Source organism: Gymnogyps californianus, chromosome Z (assembly GCF_018139145.2).
Source record: "Gymnogyps californianus isolate 813 chromosome Z, ASM1813914v2, whole genome shotgun sequence".
Classification (NCBI taxonomy): domain Eukaryota; kingdom Metazoa; phylum Chordata; class Aves; order Accipitriformes; family Cathartidae; genus Gymnogyps; species Gymnogyps californianus.
The window spans coordinates 73,059,042-73,083,827 of NC_059500.1; the positions used below are offsets into that span (position 1 = coordinate 73,059,042).

The 24,786-nt window shown below is 56.5% G+C and overlaps 1 protein-coding gene across 1 annotated transcript in view; it reads left to right on the forward strand.

Annotated features, from left to right (window-relative positions):
• The first annotated feature begins 1 nt into the window (after position 1).
• LOC127027794 (interleukin-11 receptor subunit alpha-like) overlaps positions 2–24,786 on the forward strand; it is a 27,762-nt gene continuing 2,977 nt past the window's right edge. The window contains exon 1 of the mRNA XM_050913630.1: positions 2–22. Coding sequence (XP_050769587.1) covers positions 2–22 — 21 coding nt within the window. The remainder of the gene's footprint in view (positions 23–24,786) is intronic.

Genomic DNA, 24,786 nt, shown 5'->3' on the forward strand with positions numbered 1-24,786 from the left:
CATGGCAGATGGAGTCTGTAAGGTGAGGCTCCCCTAGGTGTGTTTGTCTTGGCTGGGGCTCAAGCCTGTCTAATTAGAGCTATAGAAAACATGTATTAAAAAAATGAGGGAGGGGAAATATAATCCTCTCCCCTGCTCTGGGGCCCAGGGTTTGGCTGGGGTTTCTCAGCAGGCTAAGCGCAGGCGATACAGGCTCCACCGGCAGCAGCCCAGGGAGGGAGGGGTATTTGTGGATATTAAAATGCAGTTGTAAAGGAGAATAAAAGGGCAGCCTTGTTTCAGAATGAGTCTCCCAGGCTTTCCCCTCTCCCGGCATGCTCGGCACCTGGCTGGCAGCACAAGTAGCTCCCCCTTCCCGCGGCCCCCCCAGCCACCCCCGGTTCGCCCAAGGACCGGGGTGCCGCTGGCGAGACCCCAACCCTCACGGGGTAAAGCCCAGTGCCTTCGGGTGGGAGCAGATTTGGAAGTCCATCCCCTGCAGCCACCTGCACCAGGTAAAAATTTCAGCTGACGCTTCTGGAAAACCCACCCCTGCACATCCCTTCCTCCACACCCCCGCAGCTCCCTGCCTTCCCCTGCCTGCTGCTCTGCCTGTGTGCAGGCAAGGCTGCCAGGCCCCAGCTACTTGGCAGCAGCCACATGGCAAGCACTGCCTGTATTTCACCGCCGGGCCTCTCCCTGCCTCCCCGCCGGAGGCAGAACAAGCCAGCCAGCGTTTCAGCCAGGATTTAAAATTAGCCCTGGGCACCCGACACCCCGGTGCCTGCACAGAGCAAGGGGCTGTGGCAGAATCCCCGCTCTGGTGGCTCACCGGCACCTTGGGGTCTCCCCCCATCCCAGGGACCCGCAAACCTCCACAGAAGCCCTCTCCTTGGGACATCTCCCCAAATTCATCCCTGAAATGGGATGCTGCCTCCCCACAGCATCTCCTCTGCCTCCGTGCTGCTGTGCCCAGCCCCAAAAAGCCACGGCCAGGAGGTCGGGGAGCAGCTGCAGGCATCAGCCTGGCAAAGGTGGCCCTGTCTCGGCCCCACCTGCTCAGCCAGAGATGCCCGGTGCACATCTGGCTTCGCCACTGCCCTCTACCCCCTCTCCAGGCAGCAGTGAGGAGGGTGATGGTGGGCTGTGAGCTCAGAAGCCCCTCCATCCATCCCTCCCTCCATCCCTCTGCCTTTTCCCTGGCAGCATCCCAAAAGCACAGGCTCACCGAGCTACCCATCCCCATGGCTCACGGGGACCCTGGGCACACCCCGTTCCCAGCCGTGGCCCAAATGACTAACGCCCCGGCAAGCGAGCCAGGTGCCACTGGGGTGAGCAGGGCCCATCCCTTGGCTGTGCTCCCTCCCCGCGGCAGTGAAATCACGTCTGGAGAAAGCATGGGGGTGAGCTGCTGGGTCTGTCCCCTGCCACTTCCCAGCGAGGATGCTCGCTCCCTGCCCACTGGCTGGCCGACCCTGCTCTTCAAACCCCACATCCCGACAGAGGGATGCTCTGGGCACGCAGCCTGCAAGAGCTGCACATCCCATCTCCTCCTCCTCCTCGCTCTGGACCCTGTAGCAGCATCCCAGCCATGGGAACGGCTGCGGGATGCGGAAACGTGGCAGCAAGCCCCAGGTGCTCGTAAAAGCGCTCCTGGGGAGCAGGCAGGAACCTCTAACCTCCCTCTAACCTCTCTCATAGCAGTGCAGCCCCGCCAGGGCTTGGGGGGAGAACTGGGGGTGGCGGGGGGACCGCTGACACCCTCCACAGCAGAGCAAACTGGCTGCATTTCATGGAAGGAGCCAGCGGCTCTCGTGGGCTGGAAACACCCCTGGGCAGCACCAGAGGGGACGGTGAGGGACGAGCCACTGTTGCTCGCCTCCGACCTGGCACATGCCGGTTGCAACAGGGGTGACTAATGCGGCTCTTTAAACACCTCCGCTGGCACGGGAGTGTGGCTCCGGGTTAGGATTTAATTATCTGCCTTCATCCACAGCCCACGCTCTCCTCTTGCTGAACTGCCGTGGGGACCCCAGGGACGGTGTAGCCGGCACCAAGTGAGCAGGGCTGTGGCGGGGAGCTGGCCGGGAGCACTCCGAGGCTGCAGCTGGGGGCTATAAAAAGCACGGCTGTGGTATGCAGCAAGGCACCAAGAGAGGGGAATAAAATAAAATCAGGTGGTGGATGAGTCAGGTACTCGCTTCTGGGCCAGGGCTGGCCCCGGCGCTGCCCCCATCATCCCTTCCCCGCTCCCTTCCTGGCTGACAGCCCGAGGATGTCCCAGCTCCCGGCAAGGCTGGGGCAGAGCAGAGAGCTGAGATTTGGCAAAGGATGGAGAATGCAGGCCTGGGACCGCAGGTGATGGAGGAGGGTCAAGGCTGGGGGATGATCGCTGGCTCCAGTACACGGGCTCCTGCCCTGGACGGAGGCATTGCAGCCACCCCTTGCCCAGCCCGGAGATGCTGGATCCGGGCACCCAGCCTCCTGGCAGCTTGTACCAGAGGATTAACTATACCCTGATTTACGGCTGGAGGTGCCTTTGCCGGGGGCTGGCGCACTGACAGTGAGAGTGGGTGCTCCACCATCACCTGGCACCCCCCAGCACCCTGGTCCCGGCAGGAGACCTCACCTGGAGGGGACAGCGACAGCACAAGTTGGGGGCAGACAAGGCTCCCCTTGGGCCGGCAGGAGCTCCCTGCTCAGGGCCACGCACCGTGTTTGCACAAGCCTGAGCAGGGGAAGGTCAGATTAATTTTAAACCTGAATAAGCAAGGGGAGAAGGCAATGCCAGAGCTCGCCCTTCCCAGTGGGGATGCCCAGCAGAGGGCACAGCACCCACGGCACAGTCGTGCCCAGCCTGGGTACCAGTGGGGCTCAGCCCTGGGGCTCACGCCGCCCCAGGAGAGCCAGGACAGACCCAAATCCCAAATCCCATGCCCGGGGGCCTCCCCTTTCCACAAGGAGCTCCCAACTGAGTCAGTGCTGGCAGTGGGGAGAGCGGCTCCCGCTTGCCTTTGCAAAACCCCTCCGGCCTCCACGGGGAAGCACCCGCCCTGGGACCCCCGTCCCACTGGGGACGGCACCAGAGCTCACCTGTCCCCAGCCACAGTGCACAACGTTAGTCTTGGGAAACAACGAGGAGGGGAAAAAAACCAAAAATATTGTTTGTGGCTCAAGAGGAAAAAAAAAAAGTTTGGGTTTTTTGTGCCAAAACGAAAATGAAAACCAAAACGTTTTGTTCTAAATGGTAGGCCTTGTTTAGTTTTCAGTGGTTTTACTTTTTTAAAATGGTTCAAGTTAAATTGAGCTAATTTTGGCTTCCAAACATTACCTTGGGGTGGGGAATAAAATAAAATTTAAAAAAAATAAAATAAAATCAAAACATCTCATTTGGAAAATTTCAGAGTGAAATGCCATGGCTTTTCCAGCTCTGGAGAGCCACAGTCCGGTGCTGAACCCAGCCTCAGCTCACAACATGCACTGGCCTCCCCGAAACAGCCTTTTTTTCCAGCAAATAAAGCAGCTGCATGATACAACCCCCCCAGGCTGTGTTGGTGGGCGGCTGGGAGAGCTTGTGCCCTGGTGCCTGGCTGCCATTGGAGATGTCCCCTCCACCCCTGCCAGTTCCCAGGACCTGCTGGGGCACAGAGAGACCCCACTGCAGCCAGCAGCTGTGCACGCTCGAGCCAAGCCCGAGCCGAGCTGCTCTCCAAAACTCCTCTTTAAATGTCTTTTCTATTAGGTCAGCATTCCTGCATCGCCCAGGGAAGGTGGTTACAGCCGGCAGCCCAGCACACAGGCTCCTTGGTGCCGGCTGCTGACTCTCCATCAGCAAGCAGCCTGCCCACGCTATTAAATTACTGAGAAAAATGGATCATTTCACCAAAAATTAGGTGCGGGAACCTCTCGCGCAGTGGCAAGGCAAGCAGGTAATTGGAAATTCATAGAGCTGGCCGCAAAAGCTGCCTCTGGCTCTGCTCCACCCTCCTCTGGTTGCGGAGAGGGATGGTGGAGAGGTGTTTGCTGCCATCCCTGAAACGTCACTGCCGCCGGAGACGCAGCGGCCACATCACCAGCAGTGCTGCTGAGGTCCCCTGTGCGCCCCAGGAGGGTTAAATTCTGCTGCAGGGTCCTTCTGCCCTTGGTAGATGGGGAAAATAAGTGAAAAAAAGCCCTCAGGAACCTTTCCAGGTGCTGGAGGAAACAAATCCTCTGTGCATGGCCAGACCTGCTCACTATTAACCACCTGGCTGGGGACATGTCTCACAGGGACATTGGCTGAGGACGCAGCAGGACGCGCCGCCCCAGCACCCATCTTGCTCTTCCAGCTGCACCCCAGGGGTGAAAACTGAGATGATCTTCCCTACAAACCTTGCCTCGCTTACGTCCTTCACCCATCCCAGGCACAGCGCGAGCACCGCTGCGGCTTCATCCGAGCCCGGGCATCTCAGCATCCTCCTCCTGGATAGCTCTGAATCCGAACCTCAGCACCTCGCCAGCCAAGCGGAGCCCTCTGAGACATCTCTGGGGCAAACTGCCCAGCCGTCGGAGCTGCCAGAGAGCCCAGCTGCAGCCTCCAGTTGGGAAGGAGGGATGGGGATGTGCAGCAGACCAAGAGCTGTGTCAACAGGATGCTCCAGAGATCGGCCCCTCCGGAGTTCATGCTGGCTGCTCCCTGTGTGGTCACAGGCAACGGGAGGAGCCGCATTCTGCTCACTGCATGCACCACCTGCGCCCATCACTGCAGGGAGTGGGAACATGGCAGCCATGGACCCGAGGCACTGATTTGTTTTTTGGGTGCTGGGGATGCAAGGACCCCAGGCACGGCGTTGACTGGAGAGGGGGAACAGAGCCGGGCATGGGATCGGGGATACCAAGGGAAAAGGGACACTTCCCCGGGCACAGCCATGCTCCAGCCATAAAGCTGCAAAACTCAAAGCCGGGACGGGGTGGACCGGCCTCGGGGAGCTACAAAACAGCCCCCAGGATCCTCGCAGGAGCTAAAACAAAAATCAAAAGCAGCCAAAGTGCTGAGGAACCCCTCGGGGTTGCGTGTTGGCCCTTGCAAGACAAGGATGGAGCAATAGCTGGTTGGGTCCACCAGCTCCTTCTAAGCCTCAGGGCCTCGGGCAAAACTCATGGAAAGCAAAGGAAAGACTCCTGCAGACCTCCCCAGGGGCTCAGGGCTGGCCCTGGCTCTGCAAGAAAGTCTGGGGAGATGCCAGATGGCCTGGGCACCCTGCGTGACAGCGGCTTTCGCAAAACCAAGCCGGGCCACCATTGCCGAGCCAGCCCCGGAGGACCTTTGCGGGGCCGTTGCAGCACAGCTGTCAGGAGCTCTGTCACAACACTGGCACGGCGCTGGGCTGGCCTGCAAAGGAGACCCCACATGACGGCACTTTTGGGTTTTTCCTAGCTACTTTTGCAGGAAGGTGAGGGCTGAATCACACCTTTCGCAGTGTTATTGAATTCAAGCACTGACGCCCATGCCAACCTTCATCAAAGAGGGGCTGGTGAGGTCCCTGGCTCCAGCTGCAGCTATCAGTCTGGCCAGGACGAAGCACACAGGGGTTTTGGTCCCAAAGGAAGGGGCTGGTGAAAGCACAGGAAGGCGAAGGAAACAGCTGGATGGGCATCGCCGCGCCAGCCCACGGGGATGTGCTCCAGGGCGCCATGCCAGCCCACTACCTCCCACGTGCTATTCTGCGGGGACATTCAAATCCCTTAGGGCTGCCAGCAGGATGGTAGGCGGCAGCCCCAAGCCCTGTTCGGGGCTCCCCAAAGTGGGACGGGACTCAGAGGCAGTCCCTTTCTGCCAAAGTCTGAAGACCCTCTCCCAAGTTGCCGCAGAGACGATGCTCCCACGAAGCTGGCGGCTTCTCCCTTCCCCTTTTCCCCTTGGTGCATCTCCAGCGTCAGCTTTTCAACAAGGCTTGGCATCCCTTGTTTTCACTTTAGGAGGTGGGGTAAACCAGAAGATGCCCTAACAACCTTCTTTCCACCATCAGAATTTCATTAGATGAAGGAGCCCTAAACTTTTCCACCTCTCCCCTATAAGGCAATTTCTGCGGGTCCGTAACCGTTTTTATTAGGCTGTTTCTATTTCAGCCATCTCTGTATTGAGAGGAGGGGACCAGAGCCGAGCAGCCTCCAGGGAGCCCCGGGTTGATTTCCAAAACACTGTCAGCATCCTCCCCTCTCCCCACAGCCCAACACCCTGTTTGCTTCTTGCCCACCGCCGCACGCGTTTGCACTGAGCCGTTGGCAGTGAGGACCTGGGTGGCTACAGTTGGCTGAAAACCCCATGACCTGCACCATCTTCCTAATCCCTCCTGCCAGCGGGCACTTTCTTGTGCTGGTCAATGCTTGGTCTTACCTGTGGTCCCCCTGGCCATCACCACCTGCATAGGTCAGCCCCATGTCTGACCACACCAGCCCTCACCCGAGGTTCCTCCAGACCATTTGTCCTCTCCAAAAGCATCTTCAGGAAACGTGTACAAGCAGGGCACCGGCTGATGTGACCTTCCCTTGGCCAGACCCTCCCGGAAAACCCTTCCAAAATCCCTTGTAAGCTTTTTCAGCAAGGACCGATCCCCACTGGAGCAAGCCCAGGCTCTGCTGGTCAGATGTGACCACAGCACACGATCCCACTAGGACAGAGGTGAGTCAGGTCTTGACAATCAGTTGGACTTCTTGTCCCTCTTCTCCTGGACCTCCCCTATCCCAAACACCAGAGGAGGAGATGTTTGCCAGGTTTTATTTTCCATGTCCCAGACTCATGCCACTGGAGAGAAGGCAGTCGCACCTTTCAGCCCAGCCTGCTCGTCCACCCTCCCTCCGCCTGTACCGGAGAGCTCGGTGCATGCTCCAGGGGCTGTGGGTGCTGTGACCGTCCAAAGGAGCCTGAAGCTCGCCCCATCCCACCCCCATGCCAGGGTGACTCAGAGACCTGGGAAGCAGTCAGACTCGAGAGATAATTCCTATTAACATGCTGATCCCTGACACTGCAAACCTGCTTCTCATTTCTAGAGGAATTTTTCTTTTTCCATGGAAATGGTCCATGGGAATCTGGCCATTGGAGAAGACGACCCAACCACAACTGCAAGGCATCTGCGCCCTTCCCCACCTTCACAGCCTGGACGGGAGGAGAAAATCATCACCAGGAGGTGTGGAGAGATTTCCAGTAGGAAATTGGGTCGCAAGGTCACTACATCCCCGGCTGGAGAGATTTGGTGATTTTCACACATGCAATGCTGTCCTAACCACAGGAACACTTAGAAAAAACAAAAGCTCTCTAAACATCCCAGTGAGTCACCCCAGACATCCCAGGACTAATTCCTGATGCTGGCTTTGCATCAGCATCCCAAATGCCGGTGAGGCCCCGGCGCATCACCCGTAGGGAAGAGCTCCTGTCCCATCCAAGCTCCGTCCTTGGCTACATTTTGGCAGGGGCAGAGCCACCCTCTCCCATGCCTGAACAAGAAGAGAGGAAACAAGCTGGGAGAGGTGCCCAAATTTTCCAAAGGGAGGAAAGCGGAGCCGCAAGCCAGCACTTGCCCCCTCCTGCGGGAAGCATCTCGCGAGGGTTTTCCTCTAGAGCCAAGCCTGCAGGAGAAGAGGAGGCAAGGATCCTTCAGCTTGTTTAACCTAACGAGGAAGCTATAAATACAGCAGGGTAAACACTGGAGAGGGAGAAGAGGTCTTGAACTAAAAGCACAATGTTGGCACAAACCCATGGGGGAATAAGCTCTCCAGGAATGCATTCGGCAGGAAACTGGAGGGAGGTTGAGCCCTGCATGAGCAGGAAGAGTCCGGAGTGGCCTTTGAACAAGAGCAGAGTGGAAAGGGAGCATTTGAACTGAGCGCTCAGCTAGTTCATGGCAGGTGAGGGTGCTGTGCACCGTCACTGTCCGTGGGGGTTTCCCCTGCTCAGGATGGTCCAGGTGAGCTGGGGGAGAGGGGCAGGGAAGAAGGTCCGGGTTGTGTTTGGGTACCTGCAGGCTAGGGGATGCAGGTGTGGGCTGCCTGGGTGCCCACCCGGTGTGGCGGCTTCTGATAAACCCGGCAGCTGCAAAAGGGAACCGCCGCTGCTGCCACAATGAAGATGACGGGGAGACTCGCCATGCTGTGAGTCATTCATTCATCCTTCACAAACAGGGCCCGCACCCAGCCAAGCATCCTCCTCCCCCTGCCGCCGTGACAGCTCTCTGGGATGGGAAAAAGTGGCTTATCAGATATATATTCAAGTCAAGTTTTCCCCTCCCCATGAGATTCCCAAAAGACTGACGTTCATGGAGCAGGAGGCAGGGCAAAACTGGAGCCACTCTTCTCCCAGCTTCCTGCAGCTGCTTCAGCAGCACTCCCCAGGGACCCCTCCCCACCACTTTACCGCACCCCACATCCCCCGTCCACCCACCGCCGGCGACATGCAGCCCTGCGCACAACCCTGCCATCACCGCTCAGCCCCTGTCCCCCGGCTCCTGTCCCACTTCGGCTGCTGAGGTCAGTTCGCAGCTCTTCAGAGAGGAGACACGGCCCCTTCACTCCTCAAAACAGGGCCAGGTTGGTGGAGCAGAGGGTGCGTGGGTGCTGGGGGACATTGTGGCTGTGTCCCATCCCTGTCCCTGCCCCAGGAGGGACTTCCGCCAGCTCGCAGCTCCACACGAGGCTCCTCTGCCCCACGCCAGGCTGGGATGCCGTGGGCTCCGTATAGCCCAGTGCATAACCACGCCACAGCCTGCCCTTGTATAAACAGAGGCAGAGTGCAAACACCTCACCTCCTTGCAAACATGTCGGCCAGACATGGCTGCAGCCTGCAAGGAGCGGGCACCTCCCGGCACCCGAGGTGCTCGGCCAGCCCCGAACAGCTCGGCACCAGCTATGCCACCGATGCCAGTCGGTCCAACACTAGTTCGGGCACAGCAACGCGTCCGTGAGTTGCTGCAGCTCTGGGTTTCTCCCCGTGGAGACCAGGCACAATGAAAATGAGATTCCCAAGGCACCCCCAGGCCCCGTCACAGTGGGGTCTGGGTTTGCCAAGAGCGATGTCGGAGCCAAGCTCAGCCCCACGGCCCCCCTTTGACACCCTTAGCCAGCCTGGAGCCAGAGCTTGGAGGGGACCCGGGGGGTGACACAGCTGGAGAGGGTGACACAGCCAGTCTGCAAGGGTGGCAGTGGGCACAGCTGGGCACCCGCAGGGGCTGGCAGAGGACAGAGAAGTTGTGATTGAGATGGTGTCCTGGGGCAAGGAGGGACAAGGCAGGCAGAGCCCTGCCAGTGCCCCTGCATGGGAAAGCGCCTCTTTCCACACCTCCGTAATTGAGAGCAGCTTTTCCCTCCCCGGACCCCCCAGCAGAAGAGGAGGCCCTGCCAGGGAGGCGCTTTGCCTGGTGTTGTTCCAGCCTTTCTCCAGAAAACTCCCCCCGGAGATGGGGGGCTAGTTTTAGGTAGCCCTGCGAGGAGCAGGGAGTCAGACTCGATGATCCTTATGGGTCCCTTCCAACTCGAGATATTCTATGATTCTATGAAATTCGAGGGGGGGGGGCGTCTGTGGAGGCTGGGAAAGGGGCTCAAAGTTCCTACCCCTGGAACTCCGTTCATTCCCCGAGCATCTCCGGGCAAGGCGGAGGCGCGCCGGGCGGAGGAGGGGGGTAGCACCGGGTACCCCCAGGCAGGCGGGGGGAAGCGGGAGGGCAAATCCCTGCCAGCTACTTTGCGAGGGGACACACACACACACGCACACAACTTTCCCCGTACGAGCAACAAACAGCCGGGGGAGCCGTCTGCCTGCGCGGCGCCGGCAGCCTGCCCGCAGCCGCGCGCCCCTCACCGCGGCGTCGGGGCGGCGGCGAGCCATTCCCCTCGGGGGGGGATGGGAGGGTTTCCTACCTTCCTGCGTGGCGCCGCGGCTATGTGTCCATGGCGCTCGGCGGAGCGGGCCGGGAGCGGGAGCAGGGCCGGCGGCGGAGCGCCCACACCGGGCTGGCTGGGGCCGGGAGCGCGGGTGGTGCGAAGCCGCCGGGGCCGCCGCCTCCGCTTCATTGGAGCAGGGCGCTGCCAATCTGCCGCCACCGCCCCGGGACACTTCCTGTCTGCGAGCCGCCCCTCGGCCCCGGACCGGCCCCGCGCCCGCTTCCCGCAGCGCCCTCGGCGTGCACAGTCCCCTCTGGGGCTCGCCGTCCCTCTCCGCCCGGGACGCTGGGCTCGGGGTCCCCCCGGGGCGCACTGGTGCACAGTGCCCTCGGAGCACAAGGGTCCCCCCGGGGCACGAGGACACCCCCCCCCCCCAGGGTGCACAGCCCTCCCCGGTGCCCTCGCGGGGCAGCACCTCCTGCATTCGCCAACCCTGCCTGCCCTCTCCCAGCATTCCGGAGGAGTCGAGGCAGGTAGGTCCTGCCGTGCCTCAGTTTCCCTTGCCCCTGGGAGGGGCATTTCTTTGGGGTTTATTTTTATAGTGGTTTATTTGATGGGGAACGTGTAGGGTGAAATCTGGCCCTGGGGCTTGTGTCCCTGAGCTGAAGGAAAGCCTCTTTCCTCCTCACGGCTTTTGGTGCGTGTTTGCGTGCCCCTTTTGCAGCACCCTTCCATCGCCCTACCTGCTTTCCCTTGGAAATGGATTTGGTTTGCAATTTTATCACAGTGAAAATTTTCAGGAGGAAAAAAACATGTTGAAACTCTGCAATGGGAAACCAGCTAGTGAAGACCCATTGGGAATATTTCCCTCCCCTGGCACCTGGGGCCAAGCGTGGTCTGAGGTCCCCCTGGGACACACTGGAGACCCTGGGTGATGCCATCAGGGCTGGCGCTGCTGGAGCCCTGGGACAGACCCAGTGTTTCCCTCTCCGCCTGGGCACAGTGCCTGTGCAGAGATAAGGGCCATGTGCCCTGGGTGCGTGCAGCACCCACATAGCATCACTCCAGCAATCCTGCAATAACAGACCACTCTGCATCCCAGCAGGAATAAACGGGGTCACAGCCCCCCTCTGCAACCCTACAATAACAAACCGATCCTTGCTCGTGTCCTGGCACACCTCTGCAACCCCACAATAACACGCCCGTGAGTCATCTCACCTCCCGCGTAACCCTGCAGAAATAAACTAGTGTTTTCCTTCATCCCAGCCCTACAATAATGGACTTTGGGAGAGGTGGAGGCTGCGTGTGGGGTGAGCGTGCCCGGCCCAGCACCCGCGCTGGCTCCTGGCCATGCTGCGGGTGTTGCGCTCAGCTGTGGTTGAGGCTCAGTGCCCACATCGCCTGAGGAATAGCCTAGTGCGGCACATCTGCTCGTGGCCTGGGCTGCCCCCTCACCAGCCACATGTGGCAGGATCCGTCCTGCCTGCGCTACAAGAGCTGGGGCCGTGCTAGGGCTGGAGATGTCGCTCCCTGAGTCAGCTCACATGGCCTCTCAGGTGCTTTGCAGGAGGGGTCCAGTCCCACCAGCCTGCTCACATCTGCCCTTAGCTAGTGGCTCACGTGGATTTTGGGAGCCTGGGGATGTAGGAGGGGCCAGTCCCAGGCAGAGAGAGGTTTTCTCCATCCAGCTTCTTGCTTTCCCCTTCCTGCCCTCCCGACTCTCTGCAGTCCGCATGAGCTGAGGGATGCCGAGCATCTTGCAGGATCAGCCCCTCTGGAAGGAGTGGAGCTGGGCGGGCTGCAGCGAGCGTTTGGCTGTGGGTCCCCCCGGGAGCAGACCCTGAGCTTTCCCTAGCACTTCATGGTGCTTGCTGGGTGCTGGGAGCTGGGCTGCTTGGTGCCAGCGCTGGTGGGGAGCCACACGCTGCTTTCTCTGCCACTGCAGCGCTGGAGAGCCAAGCCAAGCCATGGATCCGGGGAATCCCTCAGCTCTGCCGGGCTTGGGCCACCCTTGAGGTTAGGAAGCTGAGAGCAGAGCTTGATTTGGAGGGGTCTCGGGGGGGGTGGGGGGGGTGGAGCAGACAGACACCCTGCCGGGGCACTGGGACAAGGGATGTGGTGGGGCTCTGGGGCTTGCCGGGCCACCAGCTCTGAGCAGAGCCAGCGAGCTGAAATGTTGGGTGAAGAAGGGGCAGGTTTGGCAGGGGCGGTGTGGGGTCTGCCAGGTGAGCATGGTGCTTGGTGGGGATGCAGGCACCCTGGAGCCCTTGGGGCAGAACTCATCTGCACCTCCCTGGCACAGGGCAAGCGAGACTGGCACAGTCTGCAGCTCTGACGTTGCAGCTCTTCCCTTGCTCCATCCTCAGGCTCAGCAAGGATCGCAACTTCCATGCACCTCCCAGCTCCTGCATTCTGCCGTGGCATGAGAGTTTATGAAAAGACATCTCCCAGGCTGGCTGCAGCATCCTGTCCAGCAGCTGGTCCCCCGCTCAGCACCCCAGAAGGACTGAATTTGGGGACCGCAGGGTCTCTCTTCCCTCTCCCTCTCCTCTGAGCAGAGACCAGGCCAGAGAGGGAACTGCCGGCTCTTGTCCAGGCAGGTCGACTTGGACACATGAGCAGATGGCTGGGGGTTATATTACACTATCACAAACATGTGCAGGACCTGCTGAACAGGGGCTCTACGGGCTGTGCGTTGCTCTCCCTCCCAGCCCATGGCTTTGCCTGACTTGCCGCCAGTATCTGCTCAAAGATGCCCCGAGCTCTTTGCTGGGAAGAAGCAGACACATCTATGAATTGGGCTCCCACTTGCTGGACTGGGTGGAGAGACTGAGAGGTTTGGGGTCGGAAGCTCGAGAGCTGGGATGAGACCAAACTCAAAGCGAGATGCATCATGCTGATGACATGCCAAGGGATGGGGCGCCGGTCCTCAGCCACGCTTGATGTGTTAGCGCTTGCTGGATTGCTGCCTGGATGGCGCAAGTGGAGCAGATGGACGGACAGAGGAGGCTTGCGGGGACTGGAGACGAGTGCAGATGGAGGCTGTGGTGTCCTCCCATGGTTTCTGTGCAGAGGGCACTGCCCCAGGGTGCATCCCCTCTGATGCATGGCTGGCCAGCGGAGCGGAGCCTCTTCTGCCCTGGGTGTCCATCCCGGCACTGCCTGTCTGAGGATGGTCCATGACTGCACAGCCTGGGCATGGATGGGGCTGGAGTAATTACAGGGCGCACACATGCCCCAAAGCCCAGCCCCACTGACTGTCCCTGACATCCCAGAGGCACAGGTGACTGTCCCAGTGGTGCGGGTGCCTGCTGGGTGCCGAGCATCGCAGGGCAATGGGGCTGTGCCGGTTGGCAATGGCCTTTTTTCCCTGTGTGGGATGTGTCCTGTGAAGCCTCCTGCTCAGCGGCTTCACTCGTGCTGGCTTGGCACGTGGCCGGGCTCTGGCTGACATGCAGTGGGCATGGCCCCATTTGAAGTGCAGGCTTGTTGTGTGTTTACCCTGGCCAGCCTGAGGTGTACAGGAAACCAGAGAGCTCTGCTCCCTGGCTGTCACTTTATTTATTATGGTCACAGTTTGGGTTGCTCGCGCTGTGAAAAGAAGGTAGGAAAAACCCCAAGCGCTGCAGCATGGCTCCCGCCCTGCCAGCCCTGCTCTGCTCTGATTCATACTGCTGTCCTGCAGCTAAGAGCAGTCCTGTCCTGGAGCAGGATGGCGGATGCTCGGTGCCACACGATGCTCGTCCTGTCTGAGAGCAGGGTGGCTTGTCCCAGGCGTGGCCAGCCACACCATGCCAGGAGAAATTGCTGATGGATGCCCAGCCTGATGCCACACCGCAGACATTACCTGCACTGGCACCTGGATGTCCCAGCCTGGTCACATCTTCCCTGGCTCTTCACCTCTGCTCTGCAAAACAGCAATGAGCATTGCCCTTGGTCTCTGTAGCTGCATCCCTGCTCCAGAGCTTTCTCTTCATCCATCTCCATCACCCCTGGAAAAGAGGTGTAGAGGACACAGCCCAGCTGCCACCCCAACGTGCAGAGCCTGGGGCTCACCCACTCACGGGATCCCAGCGGTTCGTTGCCTGTGGCCAGCAGCTCCATGCAGCCCGCTCCAGCCCTGCTGTTGTGGCAGGTCCTCATCCTGGAGAGGACACCACGGTGATGACCATGGTTGCTTTAAGGATGGGGTTTAAGGATTGGAGGTTGCTGAAGACAGGGAATCCCTCCCTATGGGGCTGGGGACAGGTGCTCGGATGGAGACTCGAGCCACCCCAGCTGCTCCCCACCACCATGCACTGCAAGCACCCGGGTGGCAGTGTGCAAAGCACTGCATGCTGCAAGACACAGGCAAACTCGCAGTTGAAGAGGTGAGGCAGAGAGAGGAGACATTATACACATCGCTATTTATAGGGGCTGCCCTTCTGCCAGGACTTGACTGGCAGCAGCAAAGGCTGGGCTGGCATTTAGGGAGCTCAGTCCAAAACCACCAGCCAGCAACCTGGGGACATGAGACAAAACCTCCCAGTGCTTGGAGGGCTCCTGGTCCCCGCGGAGTCACGCGGCTTGCTGGGCTGCCTTGCTATTAAAGGGAGAAAACGCTAGTGAGCCAATAAACGGGGGAGGCCAGCCAGCTCCTGAAACCCAGGGAAATTTGGCAACCCTCCTCCCAGGCGGGCAGCCGGGAGCTGGAGCCCACCGCACGGGACTAGGCACTTAGTCTGAAATCATCAACAGGGTGGTTTGAGCCACAGAGAGTTAAATCTGTGGAGGGCACAGAGAGCTGCCTGTAAGGAGGATTTTTAGAGCTCGATATTAGTTTTGTTCTGTTTAGGCATCTCAAGTCTCTGTTTTCCACCAAAAGAAAGTCTAGGCAGGGATTCACTGAAGGACCATGACAATATTTGAGTCAGACTTTCTGAAGATGTGAAATTTATAGCGTGAGATAGTGAGCAAAAAAAAAACCAGAGAAGTGGAACATGAGAAATTATTTCCAAAGGAAAAACTGGAATGTTTCCTTCCAGAAGGCTGGCTGTAACATCTGGACACTGCTGGACTCCACCTCTCCTCCCCTCTGTTGTGGAGGGTGGATTTCTCTCCTGGCTCTGGGCAGCATCTCTCCAGTGCCAGCCCTCGGCAGCTGGATGCTGCCCATGGAGCCATTCCCTGGGTGCTGCACAAGGGGACCCTGCCCAAGGACGAGGCTCAGCTGCTTTCCAAAGCCACTGGTGACTACAGGTTGGCTTTTGGTCATTTAGATCCAGGGATATATCACCCACGTACCTGCTCCTCAGTCCCTCAACAGAATAACTCTCTATCTCCCCAGCAAATCTCAGCAGAGCCAAAGTAATGCTGCTGTTCCTGGGACAACTGCCTTCTCTGGCTGGAGAAGCTTCTGCTGTGCCTCCTGGATCAGCTCCACTAATGCCCTGACCCTGCTCTGGCTATTGGCAGGTTGTCTCCAGAGAGGCCTCCTTGACCCTCCCCAGGCTGGTGTAAAATCAGAGAGGAGTCGTCCTTGGGACCTGTTACAGCTGCATATCAGGGCAGGGAGGGGTCCCTTCTTATGTATGTGCTCCAGATGCTGCTCCTGGTTGTGGACTGCAGGGGATGGGGATTTTTTATGCTGATGTGAAAAGCCCTGTTGCTCTTGCCCCCGTGAGCCCGGATCGGTGCCTTTGGGCTCTGGGTGATGCTGCGGCATGGAGCAGAGCTGGGAAATAGGGACAAGATGGGGAGACCTGAAGCCCGGTGCTCAAACACCTCCATCCTGATGGATCCCCTGCTCAATCAGGCAGTGGCGTTGCTGGAGGAGGGGGGTTTACCCCGGGGATGGGCACGGGACCAGATTGTGCATAGCCCCGGGGAGAGCAGCAGCCCCCAGGCTGGACCAGGGGATGCTCAGCAAGGGCTGGGAGTGTTGGAGATATGCGAGAAACAAAAACAAAGGATGCTACTTAGTTAATGAGGCGTGACCTTGAGAAGAGAAACAAGATGACACCATAAGTCAGTGGGTAAAGACATACCAAGATAAGCACAGGGGCAACCAAAGAGCTACTTGAACTGTGAGTAAACTATCCTAATTAACATACTAGAAAACCCGCCCTTAGGTAGGGAGAGCCCCCTACCAACAGAAGCCCCTTCCTCACAGAACATGCGCAGTAAAAAAGGAGGACGCTGCGACTTTAAGTGGAGATGAGGCTTGCGAGAACCAATAGGAACGAGGGTAACTAAGCAAAACTGTAAAAATACTGATAACTGTTGCTTGAAAGGTATAAAATGCTTTACCGTGTGTTAACCAGGTGTGCTAGCTTTGTGGAGTTACCACCTAGCACCCATCTCTGCGCAGACATGAAATAAACAATATCTCGACTCTGTGTGTTAATCGGCTTTTTTTGCACACCGGGTGAAAGAATCCTGATTTTTGGGACAACAAGAGGCTGCGGGGGGAGCAGGAGCAGTCCCGCCGAGGCCCAGGCAGCAGGCACCTTTCCCAGCTCCGCTGCTCGGGCTGCGGCTGCCCTCTCCCGGCTGCGGACCAGCTTCGCTTGCCGGGTGGCATCCGCCTCCTCCGGGGCCTCAGGCCCTGTGCCTCACATCCCTCTGCCCCTTTCCCCGCTCCACAGGGCCAGCAGCTCCCAGTAACTTCGACCCATCAAACTGGAGCTTCCCCGGGCAATGTGTGACCCCTCTTTCACTGCTGAGAAAGTCATGGCAGAGGTGAGGACAACATCAAGCTTCAAATCCCCAAAAGCTGCTCCTTCCCCTTGGTGACAAAGAGCAATGTGATATCTAATGCCAGGGACATCAAGGTGGCTTGTCCTACAGCAGGTGACAGGGACACCTCTCCTCCATGCTCCAGGTCTCCTGGGTCCCTGGTGCTCAGGGCCTTTGCCCGTTGTGGTGGGACCCTGAACCAGTCAGAGCTTTGGGGATATCTGTTTGGAGTGTTTCCTTCGAGCAAAAAAATACTCTGAAAAGCCAAGTTTTGGAAGGAAAAAAAGTCAGAAAAACTATGGTGGTAAGGGCAGCAGTGCTGTGTCGGCTGTGGTATGTGACAGCCCTCGTCCCGGGCAAGACAGGGACCTGCCTGGGTTCAGGGACAGGCAGGCATCACAGAGGATGTCTCTGTATGGCCAAGCCATACCCCATCCCCATTCAAAACTCCACCTGGGTTTTGAATTTTGCAGGCACATCCTCCAAGGATGACGCTTCGGGCAACAGCTTTCCAATCTGGAAAAAGGCAAAAAGCATCCAGTTTGGCCAGTGTTTCTGAGCCGACGCTGCTCCAAGCAGAGCAGGACACCTGGGAGAGAAGGAGCAGCGCAATCCAGGGCATCTGCCTCTATGGCACAGGGTCACGAGAAGATGGAGCTTGAGCTAAGAGGCACCAGGGAAAATGAGGACCTGGCAATTAATAGCAAGCATCTCTTGAGCAGGGGCAGGTCTAGATGGAGCCCACCCATATAGAAAGGGAGGGAGCGACAGCCACCCTTGCACCAGAAGGAGATGCTGTGGGCTGGAGATTTAGGTGAGACATCAGGAAAAGCTGATGTTTCCCTGAGCAGGGCTGGTTTTGTTAATGCCCTGTGAGAAATGGCACCTGCGGAGCAGCGGGTGCCATTCACAGGGGCACGAGCAGCGTGACGGGTGCGTGCACAGGGAGGAGGGAAGCGGTAGGGAAGATGGAGAGGTCTGTGAGCAGAAAAGAGGGATTTATGCATTGTGCCATAAAAGCAGTATCTCCAGTAAGTCCCTGGGATTCACTGTCTGATTGGGTTATAGCTCATTGCTGGAAGCTGGTCTGGGCCTCTTTCTTGGGGTCAGGATGAGAGGGTGGTGTGGGAGAGGGGGAAATATCCCCCCTTAGAGGATGTCTCTGTCCCTCATCGAGGGGCTGTGTGAGCCGCTCTGGTGCAGAGTGCCTGCTGCAGCTCTCAGGCAGTGTCCCCAAGGCAGGGGTCCCCACAAGACGTGTCACCAGCGGGGTGGCATGGCTGTTTGGGCGTGTCCTGCAGGCTTTGCAATAGTCCTCCAACACGACCTGGATCTATGGGTGCATTTGGTTGATGAGGAGTTGGCTTCTGCTGAGGAGGATGGAGATGTATTTCAAACCAGGGCCTTCATTGGTCTATGCAGGTGCTTCCGGGTGCACTGGGAGCTGCGGTGCTGGCTGCAGCAGGGACGCCAAGCACATACCCCATCCCTGGTGCGGGGAACCGGCAGTGCCCTGAGCTGGGGAGCAGCGGGACGAGCTGGGCCGGAGGGCTGTGCAGCCCGGCAAGACCCACGCAGCATGCCCAGCCTGCAGCACAGCACAGCCGTGCGAGGGCAGCACAGACCACTGCCCCAGCAGGAGCAGGAGCAGGAGCAGGAGCAGACCAGGGCCTGCACACCGCAGCTAGGGCTGGCTCCTGCAAACTGCTCTGTGTCAGGCAAGGGCAGGCAGGACCCTCCGTGTTGTCCGAGTCAGCCTGGGCTCTCTGGATGGGAGACACGGATCGGGGCAGCTCTAGCCTTGGTGGCAGAGGCATGTGTCTGCGGACGCGAAGCAAGCCCCCAGGCTCCTTGCACCCAACAGAGCAAGGGTCCTGGGGTAGTGTCCCCGCTGGAGCTGGTGTGCCATGCTCAGACCATTGCTGTATCCTTGTGGGCATGGAGGCCTGTCGTGGTTTAACCCCAGCCAGCAGCTAAACACCATGCAGCTGATCCCTTACTCCCCCCCCTGCTCCCAGTAGGATGGGGAGGAGAATCGGGAAAGAAGGCAAAACTCGTGGGTTGAGATAAGAACGGTTTAATAACTAAATTAAAATATAATACTAACAATAATAATAATGAAATATAATAATAATGTAGTGGGTTGACCCTGGCCAGATGCCAGGTGCCCACCAAAGCCGCTCTATCACTCCCCCTCCTCAAATGGACAGGGGGAGAAAATAAAACGAAAGGCTCGTAGGTCGAGATAAGGGCAGTTTAATAAAGCAGAAGCAAAGGTCGCGCGCGAAAGCAAAGGAAAACAAAAGATTTTATTCTCTACTTCCCATCAGCAGGCGATGTTTGGCCACTTCCTGGGAAGCAGGGCTTCAGTACGCGTAGTGGTTGCTCCGGAAGACAAACGTAAACAAACGAATGCCCCCCTTCCTCCTCCTCCCCCTAGCTTTTATACTGAGCAGATGTCATATGGTATGGAATATCCCTTTGGTCAGTTTGGGTCAGCTGTCCTGGCTATGTCCCCTCCAAGATCTTGCCCACCCCCAGCCTACTGGTGGGGGGGCAATGTTGGAGAGACAGCCTTGATGCTGTGCAAGCACTGCTCAGCAGTAGCCAAAACACTGGTGTGTTATCAACACTGTTCTAGCTACCAATACAGAGCACAGCACTACGAGGGCTGCTGTGGGGAAAATTAACTCCATCTCAGCTAGACCCAATACAATCTCCACCCCTTATTCCATACCATTTGCGTCATGCTCAGGTCCCACATAATTTAATACACACATACATATACATATATCTTCTAACCATCCCATCGTATTTAATTCCCATTACTGAAATCCCTTCTTACCAACACTTACGACTTAAACTACATACTTAAACCATCTTTATACCCAACATACAGATTTACACATTCTCATTAACTACTATCTTCTGTCCTTTAACAGAGAGATATTACTCTCCCATTCCATGGGCTTCTTGCACTCCTCCAGATGTTCACAAACAGGCTATGACTTGGGCCCCATCTGTCAAGATGGGCGTTCAGGACAGGAGAAGCAGTATGTTTGATTGTTGAGCACCAACGCTGGCTTGGTTTCAGTCATCATTGCACTCGTCTTGTTCCTTGTGAAACTCACTCTTCGTCAGTTCAGGTCATTCCTGCTGCATTACTTCCTACAACATACAACTCACATCACAGATTATTTTTCCCCCAAGGTTAAATCCCCTTGAGGCACACACCGGGTCTCCCCATCCTTCTGCATTACCCACCAAGTACACCCAGGTCCTTGAGCAAAGACAATCCCACGAATGGGTTTGCCTTTTCCATGGGAGGAGCAATCCATACCGCCTTCCCCAGCCACTTCCCCATGTGCACTACGGGGACCTTATCTCCTCCCACAGTATCTAACGGTTTTGTTTGGGCAGGACCAGGACGGTTAGCAGATCCCCTGGTGTTAACTAGCCAAGTGGCTTCTGCTAAATTTGTATCCCAGTGCTTCCATGCCCCATTGCCCAGTGCTCTCAACATAGTCTTTAACAGTCCATTATATCTCTCAATCTTTCCAGAGGCTTGTGGGTGATAGGGGATGTGATACACCCACTCAATGCCGTGTTTCTTTGCCCGGGAGTTTAGGAGGTTATTCCGGAAATGAGTCCCATTATCTGATTCAATTCTTTCTGGAGTACCGTGTCGCCACAAAATTTGCCTTTCGAGGCCTAAGATGGTGTTTCGGGCAGTGGCATGGTTTACAGGGTATGTTTCTAGCCAGCCAGTGGTTGCTTCCACCATGGTGAGTATGTAGCGCTTGCCTTGGCGTGTTCGTGGCAGTGGTCCAATATAGTCAATTTGCCAGGCCTCGCCATATTGAAAACCCAGCCACCGCCCTCTGTTCCAGGGAGATTTTACTCGTGTGGCTCGCTTGATTGCAGCACATGTTTCACATTCGTGAGTGACCTGTGTGATGGCCTCCATGGTCAGGTCCACCCCTCGATCACGAGCCCATCTGTATGTTGCATCTCTCCCTAGATGTCCTGATGTTTCGTGGGCCCATCGAGCTACAAATAGCTCACCCTTATGCTCCCAGTCCAGGTCCACCTGAGATACTTCAATTTTGGCAGCCTTGTCTACCTGTTCATTGTTTTGATGTTCTTCAGTGGCACGGCTTTTGGGCATGTGAGCATCTACATGACGTACCTTTAGAGCCATGTTTTCTACCCGGGCAGCAATGTCCTGCCATAATGTAGCAGCCCAGATGGGTTTACCCCTGCGCTGCCAATTGGTCTTCTTCCACTGCTGCAGCCACCCCCATAGGGCATTAGCCACCATCCAGGAGTCAGTATAGAGATAGAGTACTGGCCACTTTTCTCGTTCAGCAATCTCTAGGGCTAGCTGGATGGCTTTCACTTCGGCAAACTGACTTGACTCACCTTCTCCTTCAGTGGCCTCAACAACTTGTCGTGTGGGACTCCACACAGCAGCTTTCCATTTCCGATGGTTTCCTACCACACGACAGGATCCATCAGTAAACAAAGCATTATGCCTTTCGTCTTCTGATAACTCATTATATGGTGGTGCCTCTTGAGCACGAGCCACCTCCTCAGGCAATGCTCCAAAATCTCTGCCTTCTGGCCAGTCCATGATCTCTTCCAGGATTCCTGGGTGGTTGGGCTTCCCCAGTCGAGCTCGTTGTGTGATCAACGCTACCCACTTACTCCATGTAGCGCTGGTTGCGTGGTGTGTAGAGGGGATGTTTCCTTTGAACATCCAGTGTAGCACAGGCAATCGTGGTGCCAAGACGAGATATGCTTCTGTACCAACAACTTCTGAAGCGGCTCGAACCCCCTCATATGCTGCTAGTATCTCTTTTTCAGTTGGGGTGTAGTGGGCTTCTGATCCTCGATACCCCCAGCTCCAAAACCCTAATGGTCGACCTCGGGTTTCTCCTGATGTTTTCTGCCAGAGGCTCCAGGTGAGACCATGCTCCCCAGCTGCAGTGTAGAGTACATTTTGCACAGCTGGTCCTGTCCAGACAGGCCCAAGAGCTACCGCACGAGCTATTTCCTGTTTGATATGCTCAAAGGCTTGTTGTTGCTCAAGGCCCCACTCAAATAGTTCTTCTTTCGGTTACTCGATAGAGAGGGCTCACAAGCTGACTATAACCTGGAATATGCATTCTCCAGAACCCCACAAGGCCTAGGAAAGCTTGTGTTTCCTTCTTGTTAGCTGGTGCAAACATAGTTGCTATCTTGTTGACCACGTCCATAGGCACATGACGGCGTCCATCCTGCCATTTTATTCCCAAGAACTGAATCTCCTGTGCAGGTCCCTTGACCTTGCTTTTCTTTATGGCAAAACCAGCTTTCAGAAGGATCTGAATTACTCTTTTTCCCTTCTCAAACACTTCTTCTGCCTTGTTGCCCCACACGATGATGTCATCGATGTATTGTAGATGTTCAGGGGCATCACCCTGTTCCAGTGCAGTTTGGATTAGTCCATGACAAATGGTAGGGCTGTGCTTCCACCCCTGGGGCAGTTGATTCCAGGTGTATTGAACACCTCTCCACGTGAAAGCAAACTGTGGCCTGCACTCTGCTGCCAAAGGAATTGAAAAAAACGCATTGGCAATGTCAATTGTAGCATACCACTTGGCTGCCTTCGACTGCAGTTCATATTGGAGCTCTAACATGTCTGGTACAGCAGCACTCAGTGGTGGTGTCACTTCGTTCAGACCACGATAGTCTACTGTTAACCTCCATGCTCCGTCAGACTTTTGCACTGGCCATATGGGACTATTGAAAGGTGAGTGAGTCTTGCTGATGACTCCCTGGCTCTCCAGTTGATGAATCAGCTCATGGATGGGAGCCAGGGAGTCTCGGTTTGTGCGATATTGTCGCCGGTGCACTGTCCTGGTCGCAATTGGCACCTGCTGTTGTTCAACTCGCAGCAATCCCACAACGAAGGGATCTTCCGAGAGGCCAGGCAGGGTAGATAGCTGTTTGATCTTCTCTGTGTTCACAGTAGCTACACCAAAAACCCATCGGTACCCTTTTGGGTCCTTGAAGTACCCTCTCCTGAGATAGTCTATGCCAAGGATACAAGGGGCCTCTGGGCCGGTCACAATGGGGTGCTTTTCGCACTTGTCCCCTGTTAAGCTCACCTCAGCCTCCAATACAGACAATTCTTGGCATCCCCCTGTCACTCCAGAGATCCAGATGGGTTCTGTGCCCCTATATCCTGATGGCACCAGCGTACACTGTGCACCCGTGTCTACCAAAGCCTTATACTTCTGTGGGTCTGATGTGCCAGGCCATCGGATCCACACAGTCCAGTATACCCGGTCATCCCTTTCCTCCTCCTGGCCAAAGGCAGGGACCCTCTATTCTTGTTCCTGGTCAGAGTATTCACTGTCTGACCCTTGCAGTGCCAGACCAGAAGTCCCTTCACCAGAATCAAGGGAGGTGATTTCAGTTCTTCTATGTCTGGGAGATCGCTGATTGCCTTCTTGTGTCTCTACAGCAACTACGCTGACAGACTTCTTGGGTGACCCTAACAGCCAAGGCGCTGTTCTGTAGGGATGAGGAGGTACAGAGATTTTCTTCAAAGTTTTGGAGCCAAGAAGACACTTTCTCCACAGTTGGTGTATCCATATCCGGGCAATACATCGCTGCCAAGCTGTTAGAATAGGACGCTGGAGCACTTTGAATCACCTTCCTCCACATGGCCCGTGTGCACAGGATATCCTCTGGATGTTTGGAGACCTCATCATCATCTAGATCACTGTAGATGACTTCTAGCACTGCTAATTCTCTCAGGTATTGGATGCCTTCATCTGCAGTAGTCCACTTTCCTGGGGAGTTCACAAGATCTTCCTTGAATGGATATCTTGCCCTCACACTTGAGAGGAGTCGTCTCCAGAGACTGCAAATTGCTGCCTCTTTTCCAATTCCTCTCTCAATCCCCCGGTTTCTAGCAAGAGATCCCAACTGTTGGGCTTCTTTACCTTCCAATTGCTGACTGTCAGCCCCGCTATCCCAGCATCGGAGCAGCCAGGCAGCAATCCGCTCACCTGGCTGGTGGCTGTAATCTTTCCGCATGTCTCGAAGCTCTGATGAGGTCAGAGACTGGGTAGTTTCTGCTTCCTGGCTAAGTTCTCTCATTCCTTCCTCCCATTTCTTTGTCGAAGGACCGGCTTCTTGAACAAACCTTTCCTCTTCTTCCTCCTCCCTTACTAATCGAGGGTATGGACCTGTTGTTCTCCTTGTCCACTGTTTCTTTTTCACTACTGGGGCAATTACTGTAGTTGTTGTTTGGGTGCCTATCTCAACCGTGGTGTTCTCAGATGCAGTTTGGGTCCCTGCCTCAACCGTAATCCTCTGAGAATACTGAACTGTGGCTCGATAGGCACAGGCCAGGCCCCAGTACAGTGCTAGAAGCTGTTGGTTTTCATTGGGGTAGGCAAGGCACCCCTCTATCAAGTGGTGCGTCAGTTTGCCAGGGTTGCTTGTCTGTTCAGGTGTAAAGTCCCAGGTTATGGGAGGTGATAACCGTCCTAGGAATCTGCCCAAATCCTTCCAAACACCCTGCCACCCAGGGACCGGCTGCCTCAGGGCACTTTTCAGTATTGCCTCACCCAAAATTTTTCTTCTCTTACACCAGGACGAGACCAGATTCCACAAAACCCATAATATGCCAATAGTATTAATTAATAGTATTAAGCAGCTCACATAAGGGTGAGCAAGGACCTCAGGAGCTTGCATAATAAAACCATCCACATCAATCCCGGGTAGGACAGGGAGATGTATTCCCTCATTTTCTCCACAAGATAGCTCCCGCAGCACAGCAAGGCCATCAATGCCAGGACAAAGCACATAGCCATTGTTTGTACCAGCAAGTTCCCAAGTTCCTTCATCCTTCCCACAAAATAGCTCCCCCAGCACAGCAAGGCCATCAATGCCAGGGCAAAGCACAGAGCCATTATTTCTATTAACATGTTCCCAAGCGCAGCAAAATAAAGAGATAAGCAGTGCAGCCAACAAACTCCGTGACCCGCACAGGAGCTTGCCACTTAACAACTACTATAGCTATAGCACGCTTAATACAAAACTGCCGTTGTCTTGCCCCACGTTGGGCGCCAAAAAGGACTGTGGTGGGTTGACCCTGGCTGGATGCCAGGTGCCCACCAAAGCCGCTCTATCACTCCCCTCCTCAACTGGACAGGGGGAGAAAATAAAACGAAAGGCTCG